At 46.4% G+C, this 22,840-nt stretch overlaps 1 protein-coding gene across 2 annotated transcripts; it reads left to right on the forward strand.

The window, feature by feature from the left end:
- The first annotated feature begins 230 nt into the window (after positions 1 to 230).
- On the forward strand, positions 231 to 22,125 carry LOC124142182. 2 transcript variants are annotated; one of them, XM_046510483.2, is made up of 4 exons: positions 231 to 753; positions 1,167 to 1,263; positions 9,949 to 10,736; positions 18,576 to 22,125. In XM_046510483.2, exons 2-4 carry the CDS (start codon positions 1,174 to 1,176, stop codon positions 19,276 to 19,278), a joined length of 1,581 nt encoding a protein of 526 aa, XP_046366439.2. In that variant the 5' UTR covers positions 231 to 753; positions 1,167 to 1,173; the 3' UTR covers positions 19,279 to 22,125. The 2 variants fall into 2 exon arrangements, with proteins under 2 accessions (XP_046366439.2, XP_046366440.2); XM_046510484.2 differs by lacking the exons at positions 231 to 753; positions 1,167 to 1,263 and adding an exon at positions 9,442 to 9,542.
- Positions 22,126 to 22,840: the final 715 nt, after the last annotated feature.

Here is a 22,840-nt window from a genome sequence, read left to right on the forward strand (position 1 = left end):
GGTTATGCGCCAATACACAGATATACATTAGTATGTACATTTGGAATTATAATACAACCACCGCTCAGACAAAAGCTATTTAGTGACATAAAGTGAGATTACTTTCACAAACAGTTATGAATCGGAGGAATATACTACATTCATTGTGAAAGGCAGGTTAAAGAAACAGCATTTCTAATGTCGGTTATAGTCACAAATAATGTCCAATAAAACGATCAGCATGTGTTTACTCCTTCAGTTATGGTCACGTCTAGATACAGACCACACGGTGATATCCTCTGCTCTATCGGCCAGGTATAAATCAGGGAGATCAGGGTGTACAATTGTCAGTAATTGATTCCCGATCGGTATCACCAGCACTGTACGTATCAAGTCGTGTGTAGCAGATTTAAGACAAAGGGAGAGTTACCTCCCTTGTCCACTGGGTCACGAGAGAGTGACTCCCCCTTTGTTGCTGGACGTGATTCCCGGGAGATTAGCTATCGCTTAGTCTGCCACAGTATCGATCTTCATGAACGACCGATTGAAACAAATCAAAGGAGTATTAGTTGCAGTTTTGTCACAATGGACATCGATCAGGACTAAGAACGGTTGGCGTGCGGTGCCAGGAAGGGCAGCTAGTCAGGTGTGAGGGAATACCTATAGATTTCTTATTACTCCTGTCTAGGGATAATAGGGGTTGCATACACCGTGTGCTGGAGCTACCGTCACTGACCAGGCGCCATAGTCTACTCGTCCAACACCACAGACCAGGTACGCTTCAGTGAATAGTTAACATTATTTTCATTGTCAACATTGTATTGAAAAAAAAAATTTTATTTTAATTTGTTCGATGTGAAGCTGTACCTTTCGGTTAGAATTTCTCTCATTAAAAACTTTGAGTGTTTTGTTTTTACGTCAACGAATAACATCAAATTACAAATGTTCGGTAATGCTCATGAGGCAATGTACTTGGTTTACGAATGAGTATGGTTTTACGTCGCTTTTAGCAACATTCCAGCAATATCCCCGGCGGGGGACACCAGAAATGGGCTTTACACATTGTACCCATGTCGGGAATCGCACCGGGTCTTCGGCGTGACTAGCGAACGCGTTAACCACTAGGCTACCCGACCACCCCACTATGTTTACGAATGTCAAAATGTGTATTTCTTGTAAATCCATAGCAACGCCATGTCGTCAAGACCCCTGCCAGTTCCAGTGTCAAGGACATCCACGGATGACAAGCTCCTTACACTGCCAAGAGGGACACAAACAGTGCTGGTGAGTCCAACCGAATTATTGAAACGTCTATTTACAAATTGGTATGTACACGATGGAAGGGGGTATGGAATAGGGCTGGGACGGGTAACTCGGGTACTCGGATCGGGTAGGTCCTGTGTAGGACCCGGGTACCCACAGGACTACCCGGACCCGTGGTTAGTCACGTGATATATTGTTTGATGACAAAAACTCACTATAGCTCACTGGTTACACAAGTCGCTAATGTTCGCGTTTCTTTCTGACGATGCACACATTCCTTTTGGCTGGTATATGTTTCAGTAAAGATAAAACTTCAGTCAACTTCAGTGTATTGATCGTTTGATACAAGAATCTAAATAGTTTTGGCCAGGGCTGCAATAAATTCCCAATCAGACATTGTGTTCCCAACTCTTGAGACCTGCAGTGGGTACTCCGGTAGGGCCGGGTAATAGGGGATCGGGTACCCGGGTAGTAAATTTGGACTCGTCCCAGCCCTGGTATGGAAACGTTTTGAGCCTCGCATACTTGTCTATCAAACAACCCTCCACCGCAGCAACGCAGGCGTTTGAAGGTTTTGTTCTCGGGATCATTATGATGGATCCAGGTCGCCTCACCTGTCACTAACTTTAAATGAATATTATTCTGGGTTTCGATTACATCTGGTTAACAGGACATTAGACCACTGTTGACTTTATTTCATCCGATTGCATTCTTTTAACCCATGTAACAGGATATTAGACCTCTGTAGCTTTTATTTCATCCGACTGCATTCTAAGAACCCATGTGACAGGACATTAGACCTCTGTTGCCTTTATTTCATCCGACTGCATTCTAAGAACCCATGTGACAGGACATTAGACCTCTGTAGCCTTTATTTCATCCGACTGCATTCTAAGAACCCATGTGACAGGACATTAGACCTCTGTACTTTTGTTTCATCCGATTGCATTCTAAGAACCCACGTTACAGGACATTAGACCTCTGTAGCTTTTGTTTCATCCGATTGCATTCTAAGAACCCATGTGACAGGACATTAGACCTCTGTAGCTTTTGTTTCATCCGACTGCATTCTAAGAACCCATGTGACAGGACATTAGACCTCTGTAGCTTTTGTTTCATATGATTGCATTCTAAAAACCCATGTGACAGGACATTAGACCTCTGTAGCTTTTGTTTCATCCGATTGCATTCTAAGAACCCATGTGACAGGACATTAGACCTCTGTAGCTTTTGTTTCATATGATTGCATTTTAAGAACCCATGTGACAGGACATTAGACCTCTGTAGCTTTTGTTTCATCCGTTTGCATTCTAAGAACCCACGTGACAGGACATTAGACCTCTGTAGCTTTTGTTTCATCCGATTGCATTCTAAGAACCCACGTGAAAGGACATTAGACCTCTGTAGCTTTTGTTTCATCCGATTGCATTCTAAGAACCCATGTGACAGGACATTAGACCTCTGTAGCTTTTGTTTCATATGATTGCATTCTAAGAACCCATGTGACAGGACATTAGACCTCTGTAGCTTTTGTTTCATCCGACTGCATTCTAAGAACCCACGTGACAGGACATTAGACCTCTGTAGCTTTTATTTCATCCGACTTCATTCTAAGAACCCACGTGACAGGACATTAGACCTCTGTAGCTTTTGTTTCATCCGATTGCATTCTAAGAACCCACGTGACAGGACATTAGACCTCTGTAGCTTTTGTTTCATCCGACTGCATTCTAAGAACCCATGTGACAGGACATTAGACCTCTGTAGCTTTTGTTTCATATGATTGCATTCTAAGAACCCATGTGACAGGACATTAGACCTCTGTAGCTTTTGTTTCATCCGATTGCATTCTAAGAACCCATGTGACAGGACATTAGACCTCTGTAGCTTTTGTTTCATATGATTGCATTCTAAGAACCCATGTGACAGGACATTAGACCTCTGTAGCTTTTGTTTCATCCGTTTGCATTCTAAGAACCCACGTGACAGGACATTAGACCTCTGTAGCTTTTGTTTCATCCGATTGCATTCTAAGAACCCACGTGAAAGGACATTAGACCTCTGTAGCTTTTGTTTCATCCGATTGCATTCTAAGAACCCATGTGACAGGACATTAGACCTCTGTAGCTTTTGTTTCATATGATTGCATTCTAAGAACCCATGTGACAGGACATTAGACCTCTGTAGCTTTTGTTTCATCCGACTGCATTCTAAGAACCCACGTGACAGGACATTAGACCTCTGTAGCTTTTATTTCATCCGACTTCATTCTAAGAACCCATGTGACAAGAACATTTATGTGTTAATGGAGGAGTGTTCTACTGGCCCATAGGTGAAACCTGTGGTCTTTTCTAACTCGTGGTATTACTGAGTCATTCAGAACGGGGGTCATCTTCCACACTCTTTACCCTATCTCTTCTTCAGGGATATGATTGGTCAGTCTCACCTTTAACATGCAGCATGCAGCCGTTTAACAATATTTACTCGTGATTGATCCTCTATGGTTAAAACAATTCTACGCTGCGCGATTGATCCTCTATGGTTAAAACAATTCTATGCTGCGTCTAGATAAGATAAGATAAGACATTATTATCCAAAGGGAAATTCATAATGAAGAGTGCCTGGATCTCACTGGTCCACGCACCTCTGCCAACGATGCTGGAGCGCCTGGATCTCACTGGTCCACACACCTCTGACAACGATGCTGGAGTGCCTGGATCTCACTGGTCCACACACCTCTGCCAACAATGCTGGAGCGCCTGGATCTCACTGGTCCACACACCCCTGCCATCGATGCTAGAGTGTCTGGATCCTACTGGTCCACACACCTCTGCCACCAATGGTAGAGTGCCTGGGTCTCACTTGTCCACACACCCCTGCCAACGATGCTAGAGTCCCTTGATCTCACTGGTGTAGAAGGCTTCATCCTTGTGGTGTAAGAGGTCCTCCACAACAGAATCTACGTAGGAAGAGACGTTAGATGTTTCCACTATTTAGACCGTTAATCTGACAGTGGTGAATCCAAGACGCCTTCAAGTTTACAAATCGCTCCGCAAAGTCAGCTGGGTCTGCTGAAAATTCACACAAGAAATGGTGAACCTGGGGCGTAACTGATCGGGAGTCTGACGATTTGGAACCCATTTGTCATGCCTAGTTATTTCCTCAGAATGGTCTCAACTCTCTCAAGAGAGATGCCCACTGTATTGTATGTAACGTGTGGAGAGTCGTCGATCCTCCATAATCAAAGTAGTTTGTCATTTCCCTTAGTAGTGGTCGTTGAATGTCTTCCTGATCTTCGATCAACTTCGATCATCTTCGATCAGTTCCGAGGTTCTTACCCTCCTACCCTTAAACCACTAAACACTGTCACCTATCAACAGTGGCAAACGAAGGAACACCATCCCTTAAAATAGACCCCCATGTCCTCATGGATGTCTGTTGGCGTTCTCCCTTTCAGTTGGGGGCACGGGCGGCCCAGTCGTCTAAGGCGCCACGACTCGCTGTGCAGAGTTGCGTCCCTTGGGCACGCCAGAAACCTATGATTTTGGGTTCGAATCCCGGTTCGCCCCAATTATGTTTCTAGGTTCGTCAGCACCATACCCGTGCTCGTGGGTTTCACCGAAGTGGTAAACGTCCGAGACCTGCATCACTTCGGGCTTTCCTCTAGCATTAAGCTGACACGCCTTGATATAAGTGGAATACTGTTAAAAGAGGCGTTAAAACCAACTCACTCACTCACTCCTTTTCAGTTGGAGATAAGCAGTGGCCAATATTGTCCATTGTGTCAAGAGAGGACACTTAATAGCTTTGTTACCTGCAGAAATATACAGGTTGTGTATTTAGTTCCATTGTAGTCTGTAAGCATGAGAAGTATTGTACTTTATACATAAAAAAAACTATTAAAGGCGTACTATACACGCTTCGTTGTTGGGCTTAGAACTTTTCAGCCTCACCTCGTATGTCACACGAAAGCATACCAACAACCTAGATATGCAAGGCTCACAGCTTTCTGATATGCCGTCGTAAATCTAAGTGAGTGAGTGAGTGAATATGGTTTTACGCCGCTTTTAGCAATATTCCAGCAATATCACGGCGGGGGACACCAGAAATGGGCTTCACACATTGTACCCGTCCCATGTCTGGAATCGAACCCAGGTCTTCGGCGTGACGCTTTAACCACTAGGCTACCCACCCGCCACCGTACATCTAAGTACATGTCGCATATGGACAAAAACAGATGCAATATTTGGATCATGAAACTACTTGTAGAGCAGGATTGATACATTACCACGTTATAGAATTATACGAATGAATGCGCGAAGGTAATACATTAAACATGTTTATGTAATCCGCCAGTTAATAGCTACAGATATCATCCAGAAGGACAAAGCTACATACATACATGGATATACATACACGCATACACACCCAGAAACCTAAAAACACGGTACTTTTTTAAAAAAGATTTTTCTTTTTTTTTTTTTGGGGGGGGGGGGCTACTGTCCCAAGGTTTTGTTTGTTTGTTTGTTTTTAACGCAGTACTCAGCAATATTCCAGCTATATGACGGCGGTCTGTAAATAATCGAGTCTGGACCAGTCAATCCAGTGATTGATATCATGGACATCGATCCATGCAATTGGGATACGTTGACATGAATCAACCAAGTCAGCGAGCCTGACCACCCGATCCTGTTAGTCGCCTCTTACAAGTATAGTCGCCTTTTACGGCAAGCATGGGTTGCTGAAGACCTATTCTACCCCTGATCTTCACGGGTCCAGTCCTAATTGGAATCCAGACTGCAACGCTGTATTAATAGTCAATCTCAGATTCACCCAGATTAGGTTTTTTTTATCATTTTGTATGTATTTTGGTATTAGGTAATGAGGTATATAGAATACATCATGTTTATTATATACATAATATAATAATACATGATAATCGTGATAATAATGATGATGATAATAATAATAATGGTAATGGTGATAATACTGATAATGATGATAATTATCATGATAATTATGATAATGATGATATATGGTAATGATAAGATCGATAATAATCATAATGATCATACTGATAATGATAATTATGATAATGATGATATATGGTAATGATAATATCTATAATACTGATAATGATGATGATAATTATGACAATGATGATATATGGTAATGATAATAATGATAATGATCATAATGATAATGATAATGACAGCACCGTGCACGTCTTCGTGGGTTTCGCCAAAGTTGTAAATGTCTTCGACGTGCACCGCTTTAAGCTTTCTCCCCATCGCCACGTTGGTCTGGCACGCCATGACATAGCTGAAATACTGTTCAAAGGATAAAACATGACTTGAATTCGCACAGTGTAAAAAGGCTTTCATCACAGCGGTTGAGGTCACCATTGGAGAAGCATTTGTTTACATGTTTATGTAGTTACCAACATAACATCATCAGTACGCCGAACATTAGGTGTCGTAGCATGCCCCTGGTGTTTCAAAGGGAAGTTCACTGTCGTTATGTCCCGTCGCTCTCCGAAATATGCACGGCGAGAAACACCATAACCTGAATGACGACACACAGGTCACGGAGGCCTAGAGAAGCATGTCGACCTGTGTTTGAACACATATCAATAGGATCAAACAGGCTATATACAGTGTCCCTGTCAGTGTTTAATCCAATCGATGAAAAGCTAATTCAGCTATACACACAAAGGATTTGAAAACTAGCAAACAAACAACCCTGTTTTGGTCCCATGTACTCCCCAGACGTGTATGATACCTATACGTCCCCTCCCCTCCCTCCTCCCCAGACGTGTATGTCACCTGTACGTCCCCTCCCCTCCCTCCTCCCCCAGACATGTATGTCACCTGTACGTCCCCTCCCCTCCCTCCTCCCCCAGACATGTATGTCACCTGTACGTCCCCTCCCCTCCCTCCTCCCCCAGACGTGTATGCTACCTGTACGTCCCCTCCCGTCCCTCCTCCCCCAGACATGTATGTCACCTGTACGTCCCCTCACCTCCCTCCTCCCCCAGACATGTATGTCACCTGTACGTCCCCTCCCCTCCCTCCTCCCCCAGACGTGTATGCTACCTGTACGTCCCCTCCCCTCCCTCCTCCCCCAGACATGTATGTCACCTGTACGTCCCCTCACCTCCCTCCTCCCCCAGACATGTATGCTACCTGTTCGTCCCCTCCTCTCCCTCCTCCCCCAGACGTGTTTGTCACCTGTACGTCCTCTCTCCCGTCCCTCCTCCCCCAGACGTGTTTGTCACCTGTACGTCCCCTCCCCTCCCTCCTCCCCCAGACGTGTATGTCACCTGTACGTCCTCTCTCCCGTCCCTCCTCCCCCAGACGTGTTTGTCACCTGTACGTCCCCTCCCCTCCCTCCTCCCCCAGACGTGTATGTCACCTGTACGTCCCCTCCCCTCCCTCCTCCCCAGACGTGTCTGCTACCTGTATGTCCCCTCCCCTCCCTCCTCCCTAGACGTGTATGCTACCTGTACGTCCCCTCCCCTCCCCAGACGTGTCTGCTACCTGTATGTCCCCTCCCCTCCCTCCTCCCCAGACGTGTCTGCTACCTGTATGTCTCCTCCCCTCCCTCATCCCTAGACGTGTATGCTACCTGTACGTCCCCTCCCCTCCCCAGACGTGTATGCTACCTGTACGTTCCCCCCCCCCTCCCCCAGACATGTATGTCACCTGTACGTCCCCTCCCCTCCCTCCTCCCCCAGACATGTATGTCACCTGTACGTCCCCTCACCTCCCTCCTCCCCCAGACATGTATGTCACCTGTACGTCCCCTCCCCTCCCTCCTCCCCCAGACATGTATGTCACCTGTACGTCCCCTCCCCTCCCTCCTCCCCCAGACGTGTATGTCACCTGTACGTCCCCTCCCGTCCCTCCTCCCCCAGACGTGTTTGTCACCTGTACGTCCCCTCCCCTCCCTCCTCCCCCAGACGTGTATGCTACCTGTACGTCCCCTCCTCTCCCTCCTCCCCCAGACGTGTTTGTCACCTATACGTCCTCTCTCCCGTCCCTCCTCCCCCAGACGTGTTTGTCACCTGTACGTCCCCTCCCCTCCCTCCTCCCCCAGACGTGTATGTCACCTGTACGTCCCCTCCCCTCCCTCCTCCCCAGACGTGTCTGCTACCTGTATGTCCCCTCCCCTCCCTCCTCCCTAGACGTGTATGCTACCTGTACGTCCCCTCCCCTCCCCAGACGTGTATGCTACCTGTACGTTCCCCCCCCCCCCCCCTCCCCAGACGTGTTTGTCACCTGTGCGTCCCCTCCTCTCCCTCCTCCCAAGACGTGTATGTCACCTGTGCGTCCCCTCCCCTCCCTCCTCCCAAGACGGGTATGTCACCTGTGCGTCACCCCCCTCACTATTCTCACTCGTCTCGACACCACTAATCCCACCCGCATAGAAGTGTTGACGGATTGATGTCCCCGCTGGAATCAGCGTTACGCTGTGTCGTAATATACACGTTGTCACACCATTATTGCCGTCGTTGTATAACCAGAACGCAGTTAAAAACATTCAAAACTGATTCAACAATTGACGGTCGATTACTCCTGAGTATTGGATGTCGTGACTGCGACGAGTGGAGTAGGGCCATTATTTATTAATGTCAGTACAAGCGGGTAGTCCCTGGCACGCATGCAGCCTACCACAGGAAAAATCCTACCGTCCGCATCACACACTCGATAGATTTGTCCTTTCTACAGATAAGTTAACGTGAATTCATGTCATGGTTAGCCATACTCCAACGATTTTGTCAATGAGACACATTGACATCGGTGTCAGACCTTTGAGTACGATGACATATCCATACAAACAGGTTACGAATGCGACTCGGATATGACTCTGTTATGACTCGGTTATGACTCGGTTGAAACTCAGTTGAATCTCGGTTGAACTCGTTTGAAACTTTGCTGAAGCTCGGTTGAGACTGAATCATTGCTGTCAACCGATACGGTTGATTGTCCTTTTAATAACGTAACGTAGAACAGAGAAGAGTAGCATAGCCCAATGCTTTAGTGGGTCGCGCACGACAATCGGTTGCATATCTTCTCGATTTCTTATATTGATCTTGACAGTAACGTAACGAAGTTGACATTCCCATGCTGACTACGCCAGTCTGTGTAAAGCAATCAGTATTATCAGGTATTCGGTTATTAAGCGCAGCTTTAGCTGCGTGTCTCTCTCCGACGTGAATAGGCCAGCTTAGCTGTTATAATGAGTCAAATGACAGCCGGGGCGCGATTCAACAGGAGGGCCACGGGGACTAACAACGAGTAAATACCTGTGATTTATAATCCTTCGTGGAGGTAGTGTGTTGAATATGCCGGTTGTATCACCCGCAGCTATTACAGTCGTCAATCTTGGCAACAAGCGGACGCACTGTTCCATCGACCTACCAACCTGTGCCGTACCATTCCCTAGTGTCCCCCGTGCCGGTAGCTTGGCATAGGGACGCGTTAACGGGCGTTATAATGCACGTGTAACGCGATCGTCTTCAAGTAGGGTGTCTCGGGGCCACCATGACAGCAGGCTAGTGCGAGCAGGTTACGTGTGTACTCACGCTGTCTCTGAGGGTCTTCCTGTCATTGAGATAGATAGTTAGCGAAGCTTACAATGACATTAGTTAAATGTTCCGCGGGCACGTCGGTCGCTAATCACGTGTGTCTTGAATCCTTGCAGCGACTTCGCACCCCGGATCACTTACCAATGGATCACAACGCAGACCAAGCCCGGCATCAGGCACAGCAGCAACGACATCGGCTTCACGCCACCGTCTACGATGTTCGCAAGGCTTCCATGGACAGTGAGAATCTTCGGCAGTACAGCAGACGGAGGTTTGAGTTCTCAATCAAGAACCTTTCCAACTCCGACACATCTGTCAACATTTTCAGAATCAATGACGTGCCACGCCCAAACACCACCCCACACATTCCCACCCAGACCAACTCCAGTTCTCTGAGGACAGGTCCTACCCAATATGGTAGCGTGTTGTATAACAGGAAGCCCATGATGCTCAGTTCCATCCGGGTTCGACCCCAGTCAGAAGCCGGGAAGTACTCTCACACAAGAGGAAGGACCAACCCTGGCATTGAGCGGGCCCTGCACCAAAGTAACAGTGACTTCTTCGTGAGAACCACGCCAGTTTCTCGCGGTCAGACGCCACGACCTCAGTGCAAGATTTCCCGACAGCCCGGCTCGGATTTCTTTCTGATACCCAATGGCGGCATCACTGAGCCACGTGTTAGAGATTTTCTTCCAGACTATGGTAATGAGATGCTTCATCACGAACACACCCTGGATGGTAGCACGTGCACACGGGTCTCTTCTCGACCGGAGATGTGTTTCATGAGGACTGGGTCAGCGCGGAGAGATGGCTACATGACAGACAACGCTTCCGACACATCCAGCGGATCACGACATCGTCAACACAGATCGGCTTCACTGACAAGCGCCCGTCCAACACCATGGTAAGTCAATTCATCATATTAAAGTTTAGGATCAGAAAACTTTAAAATAAGTTTGCATGTCATATTTCTTAATATTAAGGCGACCCAATGGAAATTGACAGAGGTTGCAGAGTTGCGTCCAATTACTGGAGGTTCTGCAGATCATGAGTTCGAATCCTCGATTACGAACCTTGGATTTCCCCGTGTACTGTCTGTGTTACTGAGGTCCCTTTTCTCATTGTAAGCTGACTCACCGTGATATTACCGAAATATTGTTCATATCGGCGTTTAGTCTCTAACCCCATAATTGTCAGAATTTATGAAAACTCGATACGTGTATTAGTTATAAACAAACTTTGGTGTACGTGTGTGATGAATGTCTGAAATATGGACAAAATCAGTTAAAACCGTTCTTTGGTATTAATCTTACCAAAGAAACGACAGCAAGATGATTATTTTGAAACCCATGCCAAATTATATAAAAATGATATTATCACTATTGATACTACATATATGTACTATCTAGCCATGTCAGCTTCTCAGTTTGCCCTTATGCCACCTTAGAGACGCCCTTACACTCCGTTTTGTCAGTTGTAGAGGAACCTCTATGTCCCTTGATACAGTAGAGACCTTCCCAACAGTTAACGTCCGGACCATGTGCTTACTTGTCTTATATGTGTCTATTGTGGTGGGGAAGTCTTCATAGATATGACAATGATACTCCAGGGTTAAGATTGGTAAATCTGGACATGTATTTCACTGTGCTGCCCCTTCCAGCTCGACGGAGTTTGACAATATGCTGTATCTACTCAATAGGGACTTTGTGTAGAGTGGACACAGAACAGCCCCCACAATCACCTCTCAGGGGAACATCAAACTCTATGTAGGCAAGGCATTGTCCCGCCTAAGACACTCTAGGTACCCACTTATACACCATTGTACACAATAACCCACGCAGCTTGAACAGAATAAGCAATTGGATCTATTATCATGCATCTGTTAACTGATAAAAGGCAGAATAAATGATTTCGGCACAGAACAAAAGATTTGAACATTTGCCAAGACGATACGATAAGCTCTTTATTCAAATCGGAATATGATATCCTAATAGTAGTTATAAATACCCTACTACCCTTAACGTGTATGCCTGTACATTCGACATAGGAACAGCTCTTTCGTACAAATAAGTACCGTGGTCTTAGCAACATCGGTGAAACCTATTTCAAAACTGTAAAATTCCGAATAAATGGAGTAGCTCTGCACCCCCCCCCCCCCCCCCCCCCCCCACACACACACACACACACACACAAAAAGAATAAATAAATAATATGAAAATCAATCAATCAATCAATCAATCAATCAATCAATCAATCAATCAATCAATCAATCAATCAAAAAAAAACAAAAGCAAAGAAAACAAAAACAACAGAAAAAAACAACAACCCCCTCCCCCCCAAAAAAAACCCAACAAAAACAAACAACAAACAAACAAAAACCAAAACAAAAGAAAAAAAGAAAGAAAAAAAAAGGCACCCAACCCTTTGGCCCCGCCCATGACCCCTTTCCCCACCCCCTCCCTGACCTCAGGCTTGTTCATTCAGAAAGTTCGTATTCACAAATAGCTATTTGTACAAATAACTTTTTGACGGTTGTGATATCCCCTACAGCAAAGTGTTGATACAAACACGTTCATGCAATTTGGTTGCATTCTTCCCACTGGAACCGCCTGTACGTGGATGTCTGGATTGGATAAACGATGATTATTGCTCAACCTAATTCTATTTAAGATCATATTACCGTGGGGCTTAAGCACAGCGGGATAATTAGCAGTAATGCAACTTTTGGATGTGTAGCAGGTAACTGCTATATACTTAAAGCTGGGATTACTCTGAACCGATTAGTGTGGGGTAATCTGTTAGTGCGCTCTAATCTGATTATTGTATGCCAGGCTGGCGAGCGGACAATGTTCAACTTAGAGGGGATTACAACTGCGTGTCAAAGCGCGTCGGTAACGTCAGATCTTGTTTTGTTGCAAGTGGTTTCGAATTAAAATCATATTTTTTAAGTTGCATTGTGTTTTTCACACAGGTAGCTATTTTCAGTAGGTTTCCACACAGGTAGCTGATGTCGGGAGGTTTCCACACAGGTAGCTGTTGTCAGTAGGTTTCCGGACAGGTTGCTGTTGTCAGTAGGTTTCCACACAGGTAGCTGTTGTCAGTAGCTTTCCGCACAGGTAGCTGTTGTCAGTAGGTTTCCACACAGGTAGCTGTTGTCAGTAGGTTTCCGGAGAGGTAGCTGTTGTCGGGAGGTTTCCCCACAGGTAGCTGTTTGTCAGTAGGTTTCCACACAGGTAGCTGTTGTCAGTAGGTTTCCGGAGAGGTAGCTGTTTGTCAGTAGGTTTCCGCAGAGGTAGCTGTTGTCAGTAGGTTTCCACACAGGTAGCTGTTGTCAGTAGGTTTCGAAACAGGTAGCTGTTGTCAGTAGGTTTCTGCACAGGTAGCTGTTGTCAGTAGGTTTCCGCACAGGTAGATTTTGTCAGTCGGTTTCCGCACAGGTAGCTCTTGTCAGTAGGTTTCCACACAGGGAGCTGTTGTCAGTAGGTTTCCGCACAGGTAGCTGTTGTCAGTAGGTTTCCACACAGGTAGCTGTTGTCAGTAGGTTTCCACGCATGTAGCTGTTATCAGTAGGTTTCCCAAAAGGTAGCTGTTGTCAGTAGGTTTCCACACAGGTAGCTGTTGTCAGTAGATCTCCGCACAGGGAGCTGTTGTCAGTAGGTTTCCCAACAGGTAGCTGTTGTCAGTAGGTTTCCGCACAGGTAGCTGTTGTCAGTAGGTTTCCACACAGGTAGCTGTTGTCAGTAGGTTTCCACACAGGTTGCTGTTGTCAGCAGGTTTCCACACAGGTAGCTGTTGTCAGTAGGTTTCCACGCATGTAGCTGTTGTCAGCAGGTTTCCACACAGGTTGCTGTTGTCAGCAGGTTTCCACACAGGTAGCTGTTGTCAGCAGGTTTCCACACAGGTTGCTGTTGTCAGCAGGTTTCCACACAGGTAGCTGTTGTCAGTAGGTTTCCACACAGGTAGCTGTTGTCAGTAGGTTTCCGCACAGGTAGCTGTTGTCAGTAGGTTTCCACACAGGTAGCTCTTGTCAGTAGGTTTCCGCACAGGTAGCTGTTGTCAGTAGGTTTCCGCACAGGTAGCTGTTGTCAGCAGGTTTCCGCACAGGTAGCTGTTGTCAGTAGGTTTCCGCACAGGTAGCTGTTGTCAGTAGGTTTCCACACAGGTAGCTGTTGTCAGTAGGTTTCCACACAGGTTGCTGTTGTCAGCAGGTTTCCACACAGGTAGCTGTTATCAGTAGGTTTCCCAAAAGGTAGCTGTTGTCAGTAGGTTTCCACACAGATAGCTCTTGTCAGTAGATCTCCGCACAGGGAGCTGCTGTCAGTAGGTTTCCCAACAGGTAGCTGTTGTCAGTAGGTTTCCGCACAGGTAGCTGTTGTCAGTAGGTTTCCACACAGGTAGCTGTTGTCAGTAGGTTTCCGGAGAGGTTGCTGTTGTCAGTAGGTTTCCACACAGGTAGCTGTTGTCAGTAGGTTTCCACACAGGTAGCTGTTGTCAGTAGGTTTCCGGACAGGTAGCTCTTGTCAGTAGGTTTCCGCAGAGGTAGCTCTTGTCAGTAGGTTTCCGCACAGGTAGCTGTTGTCAGTAGGTTTCCACACAGGTAGCTGTTGTCAGTAGGTTTCCGGACAGGTAGCTCTTGTCAGTAGGTTTCCGCACAGGTAACTGCTGTCAGTAGGTTTCCACACAGGTAGCTGTTGTCAGTAGGTTTCCACACAGGTAGCTTTGTCAGTAGGTTTCCGGACAGGTAGCTCTTGTCAGTAGGTTTCCGCACAGGTAACTGCTGTCAGTAGGTTTCCACACAGGTAGCTGTTGTCAGTAGGTTTCCGCACAGGTAGCTGTTGTCAGTAGATCGCCGCACAGGTAGCTGTTGTCAGTAGGTTTCCACATAGGTAACTGCTGTCAGTAGGTTTCCGGACAGGTAGCTGTTGTCAGTAGGTTTTCACATAGGTAACTGCTGTCAGTAGGTTTCCCAACAGGTAGCTGTTGTCAGTAGGTTTCCGGACAGGTAGCTGTTGTCAGTAGGTTTCCACACAGGTAGCTGTTGACAGTGGGTTTCCGGACAGGTAGCTCTTGTCAGTAGGTTTCCGGACAGGTAACTGCTGTCAGTAGGTTTACACACAGGTAGCTGTTGTCAGTAGGTTTCCACACAGGTAGCTGTTGTCAGTAGGTTTCCGGACAGGTAGCTCTTGTCAGTAGGTTTCCGCAGAGGTAGCTCTTGTCAGTAGGTTTCCGCACAGGTAGCTGTTGTCAGTAGGTTTCCACACAGGTAGCTGTTGTCAGTAGGTTTCCGGACAGGTAGCTCTTGTCAGTAGGTTTCCGCACAGGTAACTGCTGTCAGTAGGTTTCCACACAGGTAGCTGTTGTCAGTAGGTTTCCACACAGGTAGCTGTTGTCAGTAGGTTTCCGGACAGGTAGCTCTTGTCAGTAGGTTTCCGCACAGGTAACTGCTGTCAGTAGGTTTCCACACAGGTAGCTGTTGTCAGTAGGTTTCCGCACAGGTAGCTGTTGTCAGTAGATCGCCGCACAGGTAGCTGTTGTCAGTAGGTTTCCACATAGGTAACTGCTGTCAGTAGGTTTCCGGACAGGTAGCTGTTGTCAGTAGGTTTTCACATAGGTAACTGCTGTCAGTAGGTTTCCCAACAGGTAGCTGTTGTCAGTAGGTTTCCGGACAGGTAGCTGTTGTCAGTAGGTTTCCACACAGGTAGCTGTTGACAGTGGGTTTCCGGACAGGTAGCTCTTGTCAGTAGGTTTCCGCACAGGTAACTGCTGTCAGTAGGTTTCCACACAGGTAGCTGTTGTCAGTAGGTTTCCGCACAGGTAGCTGTTGTCAGTAGATCGCCGCACAGGTAGCTGTTGTCAGTAGGTTTCCACATAGGTAACTGCTGTCAGTAGGTTTCCGGACAGGTAGCTGTTGTCAGTAGGTTTTCACATAGGTAACTGCTGTCAGTAGGTTTCCCAACAGGTAGCTGTTGTCAGTAGGTTTCCGGACAGGTAGCTGTTGTCAGTAGGTTTCCACACAGGTAGCTGTTGACAGTGGGTTTCCGGACAGGTAGCTCTTGTCAGTAGGTTTCCGGACAGGTAACTGCTGTCAGTAGGTTTCCACACAGGTAGCTGTTGTCAGTAGGTTTCCGGACAGGTAGCTCTTGTCAGTAGGTTTCCGCAGAGGTAGCTGTTGTCAGTAGGTTTCCACATAGGTAACTGCTGTCAGTAGGTTTACACACAGGTAGCTGTTGACAGTGGGTTTCCACACAGGTAGCTGTTGTCAGTAGGTTTCCGCAGAGGTAGCTGTTGACAGTGGGTTTCCACACAGATAGCTGTTGTCAGTAGGTTTCCGCAGAGGTAGCTGTTGACAGTGGGTTTCCACACAGATAGCTCTTGTCAGTAGGTTTCCGCAGAGGTAGTTGTTGTCAGTAGGTTTCCACATAGGTAACTGCTGTCAGTAAGTTTCCACACAGGTAGCTGTTGACAGTGGGTTTCCGCATATGCACTTTTTGTTAATGTGATTACTGACACACAGATGGCTTACACTGAATTGTTTGCCACACCTGTTGTCAAGAGTTTCAGTTTATTTTCGTATTGTCAGTAGGCCTCCAACACGTATTCTTCAGTTGGCCGAATTAACGTAGGACTGCTTCTTAGAGATTACGATATGTTTCTCGGATACTATTCCGGCAAAACACACCAGAAAATAAAAAAGCTTGTTGTTGTTTGAAATACATGAAAGCGGGGATATTAATCTATCAGTGATGCCAAACAAATTCTCTAAAAAATATCAATATGATCGACATATTGTCTAGAAGAAAAAACCTCACCGGTCTGACAGAAAGTTTGCCCATAGTCTTGTGTTTGGTATTGTCTGTGTTTGTTTGTGTTTGGTATTGTCTGTGTTTGTTTGTGTTTGGTATTGTCTGTGTTTGTTTGTGTTTGGTATTGTTTGTGTTTGGTATTGTTTGTTGTGTAAGATCCGGCTAGAATTTGGTTTCAGCAACCACTGCTTGTGGTAAGATTCGACTAATAGGATCTGGAGATCAGACTAGATGATCAGGTTGCGTAGATCGGTGCTCATGATGTCAGTCACTGGATTGCCTGGGCTAGACACGATTGGTTACAGACAGACGTTATGTAGCTGGAACATTGCTGAGTGTGGCGTTAGGACAAACAAATAAAAATTTCTTAGGATCTTGACTGTAAACCAAACTGTGTGACCGCGAAGTAAGACGAGGTGTATCGATCCCCTCTGATATATTGAGTGTCTTCCCTCGATCGATGCCCGCTATGTGTGTAAGGGGGTTTGAGGTTTTATGTGGCAAAGTCCGAGGCTTTCATGTGACACCGGAACTGTTGGAGTGCTGCGTATTTGCAAAAGAGGATCATTGCTACTCACAGAATTTAAGTCAATTATTATTAATATTACATTATACGTTAATGTTTCGTCAGTCCACCCCCCCCCCCCCCCCCCCCTCCCCAACCCCCACCCACCATACCCCACCCCACACACAACAAAGAATGTTTATGAGCTCCACCTGGTAACCAGCCACATATGATATCTCCCTTGAGCGCCGAGTGCTGCCACAAATCATAAGTCTGTGTTAAGGCTAGGCAAACAAGTCAACACTATAATGGGTTATATCGTGTCCATTATCATTAATGTGGATGTGTAATACGACCCGGAATCCTGGTTACCTGGTGGGTTGTGTTCGAGTACCTCTGTGATCAACTTGTGTCAATAATGTCAGTCCAATGTTCATTGATATGTGATCAACTTGTGTCAGTGGAAAATACACATTGTTATCAGTGACCTGTGATCAACGTAATCAGTTGATCAACATATTAGCTGTTTGTGATCCGTGCGTTAACCTATGTAAGTTACATACACAAACTTTCAGTGATCTGTGAACTGTGTACCTTTGCCTGTTAGTGATCTGGGTGCTGCCAGTACCCGTTTAATCAACTCATATCAGTAAAACGTGCACCAAAGTGAGTGAGTAATGTTTTACGCCGATGTAGCAATATTACAGCAATATCACGGCGGGGGACACCAGAAATGAGCTTCACACATTGTACTCATGTAGAGAATCGAACCCGGGTCTTCGGCGTGACGAGCGAACACTTTAACCACTAGGCTACTCCACCGCCCCTGTGCACCAAAGATGTCAGTATGTTATTAATATATGCCTTAATAATGAACAACATCAGTCCATACCATGTACCGATCTATAGGACGAGTCAAACATAGTTGACGGAATATAGGACGATTGATCAATGCCAAGAATATTCTGATTAAAGTGTTTTGATGTGGGAATCGAACCAGAGTGACGACTACCTCCATCGCCTTTTCTATTATATATGTACGTGACGTCTTACTTGTTTCTACAATTTGTTTTCCGTATCAATGATGTTAAAGGCCCTTTTGCATCAGTGACAAAAATGATGTCCGATGCAATTCCCTATTTTGACTTGTACCATATGTTCCATGTTTATTCAGGTGTACGATTGACTTGCCTTTACATGTGTTTGTGACGGGTGCCACCGATGGGGCAGGTTACGCTCACCTTTTCGCGAACACCTGGTATCATTACCATTTGATAATGATTCACAAACACATGCTCATGATATAGTCGGAAACGTACAATCGAATCTGCTTTGTGCAGGGATTTCTGTTGGATATGGAAAGGGCTTTGCAATTTCCTTAAATGGTGTGTATGCTTTTATAATAATTTCCCAAATATCTCTGCTTCCATTGCAGCTGCTGGGCAACGTCCAATACAGCACACACCGCAGATGTAGCACGACAAGTTGATTCAAGCCACCGGGTTAACATCACCAGACATGGAACACCCTTGACGTGTAAATGGAGGACCGGAAGTGACTGTTCTTCGTCAGGGTCACTGTCTTTAGATGACTCCTCGATGTCAGAACGACCGAAGTGTTGGGTGGATGATGTCACAATATCAAGCGATGCATCTCAACACTCGCAGGAAGACACTGAGCCTTTTCCTGCAACAGATAACAAGCCAAATACGCAAAAACTCCCTGCCAACCCAACAGAAGCTACTAAAGCCAGTCCCCAGAAGGCTCTGACTTCTCCACCCGAAGGTTCAAAACTTAACCCACAAAAGACATCTCCTAACTTCATTGAGGGTATGAAGAACACACAGAAGACGACTTCTAACCTTGTTGATGGATCCAAACTATTACGAACTGGTTCTGGGTTTATGACGGTGAATGAGAAAGTAGGTTCTGATACCCTGAACCAAGGACCAGGTGAGGGGGAGGGGGATGCTGAGGACGCAGATGAAGACATCAACGACTTGAAGGACATTCCTGAAAATGTGTTTCCTGCTTTTCTGTGTCCGAGCAGTGAAAAGAAATCCAGGCAAACAGCACTCAAATACTGGCTCGCCAACACCTGCTTCTCGTGTGCTGATAGACGTGTACCGCTAGTGTGAACCCTAGGTGATGCTCCGTTATCATGGGAGGCGGTCGGGGAGCCCAGTGGTTAAAGTGTTTGCTCGTAACGCCGAAGGCCCGGGTTCGATTCTCCACATGGGTACAATTTGTGAAGCCCATTTCTGATGTCCCCCGCCGTAATCGTGAAGAGCGTAAAACCATACTCACTCACTCCTTCTTCATCTTGGATCATGACACACATCATAACAAGGTGGAACGTTATGTAATAGCTGTTGAAATATTTGACCTGCGACATATATTAGTGAGGTTAGGTGATGGTAAGTAGGAGGTGAAGTGTTACTGAGGATAAGGAGTAGGGGGTGAAGCGCTTCTGATGATAGGGAGTAGGGGTGAAGTGTTACTGAGGATAGGGATCAGGGAGTGCAGCGCTTCTGATGATAGGGAGTAGGGAGTGAAGCGCTTCTGATGATAGGGAGTAAGGGTGAAGTGTTACTGAGGATAGGGAGTAGGGAGTGAAGCGCTTCTGATGATAGGGAGTAGGGGGGAAGTGTTTCTGATGATAGGGAGTAGGGGTGAAGTGTTACTGAGGATAGGGAGCAGGGAGTGAAGCGCTTCTGATGATAGGGAGTAGGGGGGAAGTGTTTCTGATGATAGGGAGTAGGGGTGAAGTGTTACTGAGGATAGGGAGCAGGGAGTGAAGCGCTTCTGGTGATATGGAGTAGAGAGTGAAGCGCTTCTGATGACAGAGAGTAGGGGTGAAGTGTTACTGAGGATAGGGAGCAGGGAGTGAAGCGCTTCTGATGATAGGGAGTAGGGGGGAAGTGTTTCTGATGATAGGGAGTAGGGGTGAAGTGTTACTGAGGATAGGGAGCAGGGAGTGAAGCGCTTCTGATGATAGGGAGTAGGGAGGAAGTGTTTCTGATGAGAGGGAGTAGGGGTGAAGTGTTACTGAGGATAGGGAGCAGGGAGTGAAGCGCTTCTGGTGATAGGGAGTAGGGGGGAAGTGTTACTGAGGATAGGGAGCAGGGAGTGAAGCGCTTCTGATGATAGGGAGTAGAGAGTGAAGCGCTTCTGATGACAGAGAGTAGGGGTGAAGTATTACTGAGGATAGGGAGCAGGGAGTGAAGTGCTTCTGATGATAGGGAGTAGGGAGTGAAGCGCTTCTGATGATAGGGAGTAGGGAGTGAAGCGCTTCTGGCGATAGGGAGTAGGGGTGAAGTGTTACTGATGATAGGGAGTAGGGAGTGAAGCGCTTTTGATGATAGGGAGTAGGGATAAAGTGTTACTGAGGATAGGGAGTAGGGAGTGAAGCGCTTCTGATGATAGGGAGTAGGGAGTGAAGCGCTTCTGATGATAGGGATTTGTGAGTGAGGTGTGTTTGAAGGTAGGGAGCAGGGGGGAAGTGTTTCTCAGAATACGGAGCAGGGAGTGAAGCGTTTCTGATGATAGGGAGTAGGGGGGAAGTGTTACTGATGATAGGAAGTAGGAAGTGAAGCGCTTCTGATGATAGGGAGTAGGGGGGAAGTGTTTCTGATGATAGGGAGTAGGGGTGAAGTGTTCCTGAGGATAGGGAGTAGGGAGTGAAGTGCTTCTGATAAAAAGGGAGTAGGGGGGAAGTGTTACTGAGGATAGGGAGTAGGGAGTGAAGCGCATCTGATGATAGGGAGTAGGGGTGAAATGTTTCTGATGATAGGGATTTGTGAGTGAGGTGTGTTTGAAGATAGGGAGTAGGGGTGAAGTGTTACTGAGGATAGGGAGTAGGCAGTGAAGCGCTTCTGATGATAGGGAGTAGGGGTAAAGTGTTACTGATGATAGGGAGTAGGGGTGAAGTGTTTCTGAGAATACGGAGTAGGGAGTGAAGCGCTTCTGATTATAGGGAGTAGGGGTAAAGTGTTACTGATGATAGGGAGTAGGGGTGAAGTGTTTCTGAGAATACGGAGTAGGCAGTGAAGCGCTCCTGATTATAGGGAGTAGGGGTAAAGTGTTACTGATGATAGGGAGTAGGGGTGAAGTGTTACTGATGATAGGGATTAGGGGTAAAGTGTTACTGATGATAGGGAGTAGGGGTAAAGTGTCACTGATGATAGGGAGTAGGGGTGAAGTGTTACTGATGATAGGGAGTAGGGGTAAAGTGTTACTGATGATAGGGAGTAGGGGTGAAGTGTTACTGATGATAGGGAGTAGGGAGTGAAGCGCTTCTGATGATAGGGAGTAGGGGTAAAGTGTTACTGATGATAGGGAGTAGGGGTAAAGTGTTACTGATGATAGGGAGTAGGGGTGAAGTGTTTCTGAGAATATGGAGTAGGCAGTGAAGCGCTCCTGATTATAGGGAGTAGGGGTAAAGTGTTACTGATGATAGGGAGTAGGGGTAAAGTGTTTCTGAGAATACGGAGTAGGGAGTGAAGCGCTTCTGAGGATAGGGAGTAGGGAGTGATGCGCTTCTGATGATAGGGATTTGTGACTGAGGTGTGTCTGAAGATAGGGAGTAGGGGTGAAGTTTTTCTGAGAATATGGAGTAGGGAGTGAAGCGCTTCTGATGATAGAGATTCGGGAGTGAAGTGTTTCTGAGGGTAGGGAGTTTGGGACGATGTGGTGGGAGGGGACGGGTGTATGTTGGGGTATATTTCTGATGAAAGGAGAGTTCGGCAAGTCAACCCAGCCAAGATGTGTTATCATCCAGTAAGGTTGCATGAATATATTATTAGTTTTCTTACACACGTTCAGATACATACAACAGGATCGATACTATAGTGTACTGTTTGCTGGTTTGCATTGCGTGTTGACGGCCAGGGTCGACCTTCTCGAACCTATTAATCATTCATTGTCATTCTATACGGTTCTGTGAATGCAAGACAATCCATCGTTAATAAATATTTATTGCATAACGATTTTGCTTGTCTGACAAATGATGTGCACAACCGCTGGAATGTGTATAAAAACTAAGGGTGCTTCAACTGAATGAACCACCATATCAATGTTGTTTGAAGCAAGAGAGTCGTCCTTGCCTCACTGAACCTCATGTTATATTCAGATGGTGAGTAAGTGAGTTGGGTTTAACGGCGCTTCTAACAGTATTCCAGTTATATCGCGGCGTGTCAGCTTAATGTGGGAGGTAAGCCCGAAGTGATGCAGATCTCAGACGTTTACCACTTCGGTAAAACCCACGAGCACGGGTATGGTGCTGACAAACCTAGAAACATAATCGGGGCGAACCGGGATTAGAACCCACAATCATAGGTTTCTGGCCTGCCCAAGGGACGCAACTCTGCACAGCGAATCGCGGCGCCTTAGACGACTGGGCCACCCGTGCCCCCTTCAGATGGAGACACTGATGGAGAAGGTGTTTCGATGGTGATGTATTTGATACGGTTCATGGTTTTGTTTTGGACCGTATGTTTGCAGTGTCTCGGCGGCTGTTTCCATCCTGGTAACGTTTTGATAAACTTTGTAATGTTTTGGTCACATCCAGCTGTCAAGTGTATGCTTTCGTTTGCCTAGGGGTTCATTTGATACTTATTGCGAGCATAGCCTCACAAATCATTTGCAGCATTACAGTTTCGGATTCAAATCTTAAAACTATCTGAAAGCTGACGACCACCA

Source organism: Haliotis rufescens, unplaced genomic scaffold, assembly GCF_023055435.1.
Source record: "Haliotis rufescens isolate VD_foot unplaced genomic scaffold, xgHalRufe1.0.p SCAF_2, whole genome shotgun sequence".
NCBI lineage: Eukaryota > Metazoa > Mollusca > Gastropoda > Lepetellida > Haliotidae > Haliotis > Haliotis rufescens.